This window comes from Dendropsophus ebraccatus, chromosome 5 (assembly GCF_027789765.1).
Source record: "Dendropsophus ebraccatus isolate aDenEbr1 chromosome 5, aDenEbr1.pat, whole genome shotgun sequence".
NCBI classification, from domain to species: domain Eukaryota; kingdom Metazoa; phylum Chordata; class Amphibia; order Anura; family Hylidae; genus Dendropsophus; species Dendropsophus ebraccatus.
Window position 1 is genome coordinate 47753872 of NC_091458.1, and position 6887 is coordinate 47760758.

The 6887-nt window shown below is 44.1% G+C and overlaps 1 protein-coding gene across 2 annotated transcripts in view; it reads left to right on the plus strand.

The window, feature by feature from the left end:
• Window positions 1-2612, plus strand: part of C1QL4 (complement C1q like 4) — a 39649-nt gene extending 37037 nt beyond the window's left edge. The window contains exon 2 of one of the 2 annotated variants that reach the window (XR_011363288.1): window positions 1366-1455. Coding sequence is in view for 1 of the 2 variants with exons in the window: in XM_069972136.1 (XP_069828237.1) it covers window positions 1366-1545 (180 nt within the window). In the remaining variant the exon portion in view is untranslated. Of the gene's footprint in view, window positions 1-1365 lie in introns of both variants that reach the window. The other variant, XM_069972136.1, reaches the window with a different exon arrangement.
• Window positions 2613-6887: the final 4275 nt, after the last annotated feature.

Here is a 6887-nt window from a genome sequence, read left to right on the forward strand (position 1 = left end):
ATCTAACGATAAGCGTTTAGATGGTACGATATATCGTACGGAAAAATAGTTTTGCGATCGTTTTAAGATCGCCCGTGTTCGAAATTCCCAGCTCCCCTCTTCAGTGCATTGATTGGCTGAAGAGGGGAGCCAGGAATTTCAAACAGCTCCTCTTCAGCCAATCAGTGTTCCTCTTCAGCACTGATTGGCTGAAGAGGAGCCGTTTGAAATTCCCGGCTCCCCTCTTCAGCCAATCAGTGTTCCTCTTCAGCACTGATTGGCTGAAGAGGAGCCGTTTGAAATTCCCGGCTCCCCTCTTCAGCCAATCAATGCACGGCAGCACTGATTGGCTGAAGAGGAGCTGTTTGAAATTCCCGACTCTCCTCTTCAGCCAATCAGTGCTGCCGTGCATTGATTGGCTGAAGAGGGGAGCCGGGAATTTCAAACGGCTCCTCTTCAGCCAATCAGTGCTGAAGAGGAGCACTGATTGGCTGAAGAGGAGCTGTTTGAAATTCCCGGCTCCCCTCTTCAGCCAATCAATGCACTGAAGAGGGAAGCCAGGAATTTCGAACACCCGCTACGCCAAGCAGGTAAGGTATGCTCGTGGCTGGGGCGGCGATCGGAGCAGCGGCGGGGGTGGCGTTCGGAGCGGCGGCGGCGGGGGTGGCGATCGGAGCGGCGGGGGTGGCAATCCGGGTGGCAGGGGTGGCGATTGAGCCAGCGCAGGGGGCTGCGGATGAGCTGGGGGCCGGGCTGCGGGTGGCCGGACTTTCGCGACGACTGTTTACATGGGACGATCGGCGATTTTTTTGCGAACGATGATTTAAGAACAACTTAAAAGATCAAAATGAACGATTTCTCCCTCGTCGTTTGATCGTTCGCTGCGTTTACACGTACGATTATAGTTCGAATTAGATTGTTATCGTGCAAATTCGCACGATAATCGTTCCGTGTAAACCAGCATTAGAGGGAGAGGCAATAAAGTATACGTTCCACTCCCCAAGGACCCAACCACCCCACTGGCGTCTCAGCCCAGCCACAGCTATCAGAGTGGAGAGCAGTGGTTGGGAACCACGACAACATGTTATCAAAACTACAGTGAGACGAATGGCCAAACTTCATAAGTAAGCGATTTTGCTAATTCAAATCATTTGTAAAATTGCTTTCTTTTTCATTCCTTATCCAACAAAGATTTAGGTGATGGGAATACCACCGTAAGATATACTTACACCAGAAGACCCAAATATTATAAATGCCACCACCTGGCACCATGTGTGCTACCATAATATTCAGGTTCCGTTACACAACTTTGTATCATGTTGGACCTTTTAGCAATGTTTTATGTTTCAAATTGTAACTGTTCTTATTTTCCTTTATCTCCTGTAGGTCCGGGCCAGTGCTATTGCTCAGGACGCAGATCAGAACTATGACTATGCCAGCAACAGCGTAATACTTCACTTAGATGTGGGGGATGAGGTCTATGTAAAATTGGATGGTGGCAAAGTGCATGGTGGGAACACAAACAAATACAGTACCTTCTCTGGATTCATCATCTATCCTGACTGAGGAATAGGAAGAGCTGCAAACAATATCTTCATGAACACTTTCTTTGCCAGAAACTTGCAGAGCATTGCTCCAGTAACCCTTCACCTGCAAGTCTTACAGTGATGCTCCATATTACCTTTCCCCAGTGGTGACCTGCAGGACATATCTTAACCCCTTTTCTGCTAGAAATGGCTAGAATGCCTAATGACAATGGGGACTATTCTAGCAAAGGAGAGGTTAAAGAAAGAATTTCCCTACATCTGAGTGACCTGAGAAGCTTCTATTACCGGTGGCCAGAGATTATACTTATTTTTTTCTGATCTGCAGAACCTATTTATATTTGCCGGTTATCAGCCATTCACCTTGGAGATCATGAATAAGTCAGTGTCCCATCTTTTGTTGTCTTTGCAGGATATGGGAGCATGGGGGGACTAAACCTGGGGCAAATATCACATATAACTAAGGTGAACCATCTGTGTGCATGTGTGTAATTTATTGTGTGTCCCTAAGTATCAATATGCAGAAACCATATAAGTGCTGGGCCCTATAGGTGAAACAATGTAGTGGTTGTGAGCTGATGGAGTATATTTCATTTATAACTTTAAAGTTGACTTCATCCAAGTTTCAAGATGTCTTTGCAAATCTTAAAGAGGGTGTATTGGTAATGAGAAATATGCATTTGGGTCTTCTGCATCTGCCTTTCAGGACATAGTTTAGTCCATTATATCTACATCAGACATCTTTCTGTAAAGTTGTCCCTTCTTCTTGCCTTGTTACATGAGTATTCAAAGTATGCCAAAGTATTCAACATCAATGTACCAACAAGGTACTACAAGGGTACTGAAAAAAGTCTTTTTTAAGGTATGCTTTCTCATTAAACTCAATCTGTGTGTGCTCACTACTTCTACAGCAGATATAGAGCAAAATAATTCATATCAAAATCCCCAAATGTAGTGATGTCTGTTGTACGTGTGTTTGGGATGAATGAATGGATGAATGTAATGTGCACAATGGAACCTGAGCACCCAGTCCCACTCCTAATAAGGGAGATATAGAAGGGATATACACCAAGGGGAGGATTTATCAAAGGGTGTAAAATTTAGAGTGGTGCAAACTACCCACAGCAACCAATCACAGCTCAGCTTTAGGCAGTGCTGAAAGGAAAGCTGAGCTGTGATTGGTTGCTGTGGGCAGTTTGCACTAGTCTAAATTTTACACCCTTTGATAAATCTCCCCCCAAGTGTTGTACTGACTCTGGCCCTGAAAGTTGTGCTCTGGCTGTGCATGCTGCTGGGTTCAAGCCTCCACCTCTCTGTCCCACATCTCTGTGTTGTGCAGCGTGAAATATTGGAGTGTTTTGTACTACTAATAATAAAACACATGTGATTCCAAACCATCTATGAGGAGTTGGTGTCTCTAGCTTAATACATACTTGTATTAAAAAAAAAAATGTAAGAACCTATAACCTGGTTTGGTTACATTAACCAATTGAGAAAGGTGACAGGTAATTTTAGTATTCTCGCTACTGATATTCAGCCATTGAGAATGCTAATCTATGTCTCATTCTATTTCAAGGGCATCAGAGACAATCTTTTTGCTAGCAGTACTCACACATTGACTTCCTTTCCCTTGCTTGTCTGGCAAGTCACAGAACAGCACCTACTTTTCTCTGCTATGTCATGACAATGTCATGAAAGTGCATTGGACTAAGCAGACTGTTACTGCCCTGGGAATGCTTTACACAGTAAACTACTTTAGATGTCATGTGAGTTAGAGGGTTATTGATGCACAGGGTTTGCAAGAACTAAACAGCAGCAGCACAGCAAGAATAAGTTACACTAAGCCTTAAATTACTGCTAATAATAATATTGAAGGGAAGCCTGCAGCCTGAAAGGAGGTAGTAATTGTATGGGTGGTCAGATGTAAAGAGGAACCAGTCATTTACATTTCAGGTACAACCTAGACCCTCTGAAGGAGGCAGACAAGCCGCCAGCATGCACACAGCCCAGGCTCTCTTCATTTTTTTGAGCATAGCATAAGCTAAGACCTGCCCCACTTCCTGTGTCCCATCCTGGTCTCTCTGTTACTAGAAAGACACTGAGCCTAACAATAAGCAGCGGTAATAAGTGATAATAAGTCAGACACCTACTGGCTAAGACTTTAGGGTTTTTTGTGGGTAAGGAGTTATTTTTCCTTTATTTAATTCTGTTTACTGTATACCTTTGAAAAGATTTCAGATCTCTAGAAATTTTTAAGATCTCCTGTATTATGTGTGGGGCATGCCCTTTTTTCAGTGTGATGCCAAAAAACTACATTATATGACTGATTATGTGTAGTATTCATTTTACACCACTTTACCCCTTCTTGGTGGATGACTTGCTGCAGCCCTGTGAACAGGACATCACTAATGTATTGTACATTGGAGAGGTGGATTCTAAGACTAGAGTCATGTGATCATTTGGATGAAAAATCACTGTGCCACAGTGATTATATGGCCTGCAGGAGAAATAGGGCTCAGAGATATTTTATGAAAGGTAAGTGAATTAAAAACATGTTTTTTAAAGGTTAAAAAAGAGATGGATCAAGTAAAAGGTGTCAGAGCACACCTCACATTGTGTATTAGAAGCGGTATGAAATCAGAAAACAAAATGCTTGAATATGTTGGTGGTAGGTTAAAGTGAACTCTGGAATTTTTTTTTTCTTTTAAATCAACCGGTATTAGAAAGTTATAAAGATTTGTAATTCACTTCTATTTAAAGGGAACCAATCATCAAAAAAAATCATAATATGTGGTTATACCCCCTCTAAAACACTTTCCACACATGTATCTATAGCAGCTGCCCCTGCCCCACACACCCCAAAATAATACTTTGATCTTGTCCCCGCCGTATGCAAATTCCAGTAAGGTAGTCATGTGGGCGTTTCATCATTCCAAGTAGTCACATTCAGACCGAGTAGCCACGGCCTCGGGGGGGGGGGCGGGGTTTGGCTGTAGTCACGCCTCTATGGGTGTCATACACAGCCCCTGTTACTGCATCATCATAAGGGGCGGGGCTGGGACTGTGTAACTGAGATACAGCATAGTGGCTGCCTATCCCCCTGCACTGTGTATGTGTGACCTGTCCTCACACACAGGCAGCTGCTGCACACAGCCTCCCGGAATGGATTGTTCTACACCTGCAGAATCACCCACAGCAGGAGGAGGAGAGGGGAGAGGAGGGAGGGTGAGGCCGCTGCTGTCACAGGGAGATGGAGTCACACGGAGAACATGAAGAGAGAGGAGGGGGAGGGGTGATAAGAGCGTCCCTGAATGATTCTGCAGCCAGCTGCTGGTGTAGAACCATCCATTCCGGGAGGCTGTGTGCAGCAGCTGCCTGTGTGTGAGGACAGGTCACACATATACAGTGCAGGGGAATAGGCAGCCACTATGCTGTATCTCAGCTACACAGTCCTAGCCCCGCTCCCTATGATGATGCAGTAACAAGGGCTGTGTATGACACCCATAGAGGTGTGATTACAGCCAAAAACCGCCCACATGACTACCTTACTGGAATTTAGATACGGCGGGGACAAGATCAAAGTATGATTTTGGGGTGTGTGGAGCAGGGGCAGCTGCTATAGATACATGTGTGGGAAGTGTGTTGGAGGGTGTATAACCACATATTATTGGCCTAATATCGATCTTTCAGGTGATTGGTTCCCTTCAAAAATGGTATATTCTTTCCAGTCTGACACAGTGCTCTCTGCTGCCACCTCTGTCCATGTCTGGAACTGTCTAGAGCAGAAGCAAATCCCCATAGAAAACCTCTCCTGCTCCGGACAGTTCATGACACGGACAGAGGTGGCAGCAGAGAGCACTGTCAGACTGGAAAGAATAACCAACTTCCTGCAGCACCTTTAACAGCTGATAAGTACTGGAAGACTGGACATTTTTAAGTAGAAGTGAATTACAAATCTGTAGAACTTTCTGACACCAGTTGATTCAAAAGACCTACTACATACTGGGGGCATTTACAAAATAGGGGAACACCTACATTACCTACCTACTGGAGCAATTGCCTAATGAGGGATTACCTAACTACTGGGGACATCTACCCAATGGGGGGTTTACCCACCTACTGGGGACATTAACCTAATGGAGGGTTACCTACCCACTAGGGCTATCTGCCTAATGGGGGTTACCTACCTACTGAGGGCATTAACCTAATGGTGAAAACCTACCCACTGGGGGCATCTACTGAATTGGGGCAGAGGTCTTCCCACTGGTGGGCATCTACCTAATAGGGGGGAATATTTACCTACTGAGGGGTTCAATCTAATTGAGGGATTGACTCCGTACAGGGGGCCTCACCCAATGTGTTCACAGCACCCCTTGCTGCTCAGCATCTTTTTTATTTTGCCCCTTTAATGGTCTGAAAAGGTATGGTTAGATGTCCTTATCTTTGCAGGTCCTTCTGCATACATCTGTGTCTAGGGATCATTACACATCACAGTTTTATCACTTTCTGGCATTATTTGCAAGAAAACATACAAACATGTACACAGGAGTGTAAGACTAGAGGCTAAATTGCTTTTCCTTGCAGTCCTGGGAGAGATGTTGCATAAGGAGAGAGTGATGCTCATCTGAACTCATGGATAGATAATACCTACCAAAGCCGTGTAAGGCAGAACAACTGGTAACATGTTGGGAGTGAAGACTACGATGTCTGATTCATGCCAACAGTAGAGCTACTGAAGCACAAATTACTCAATTAGCAATAATGGCGGTAAATGAAAGGTGTCAAAACACAGACTGTATCACAACTTGCTGGGTATGGAGCTGTATATCTACAGGCGGCCATCTCAGAGAGGGAGAGGATGCATGTTTTGGGAGTGCAATGTCCAATAGCTTATTCAAAAAGAACATAAACCCCTTTGTCCCTTTTCATAGAGTTGGTGGGTATCTGACATTAACTTTCAAAGCAAACATTTATTTCAGATGCCATGAAATGCTGTGTCAGATTTTCAGAAGCAAATATATATGAGAAGTACAAAGTGGATAAAGTTCTATAAAAAGCTATGTTTTTCTAGAAATCAGTAGAGACCTAACATGGATCCATTGGGAGGATTCAATTAAAGTCTTATTTCCTGTTGGTATCCAGAGACCCAAACTTTTGGTTTAGCAGGAACTTTCCACTGATCTGGCTGTAGGCCGGTATGACAGGTACACTTTAAATACATATTTCCATCTTGTAAAGTGATGCTTTATGATCATGAGTGTCATACTGTACCTCTGGGAGGACACTACAATGCTGTTGAAGTTCCAGTTCAGTGATAATGGGCAGGCTGGGCTGCTTCTTTCTCCACTTGCTCTTCAATTTGTT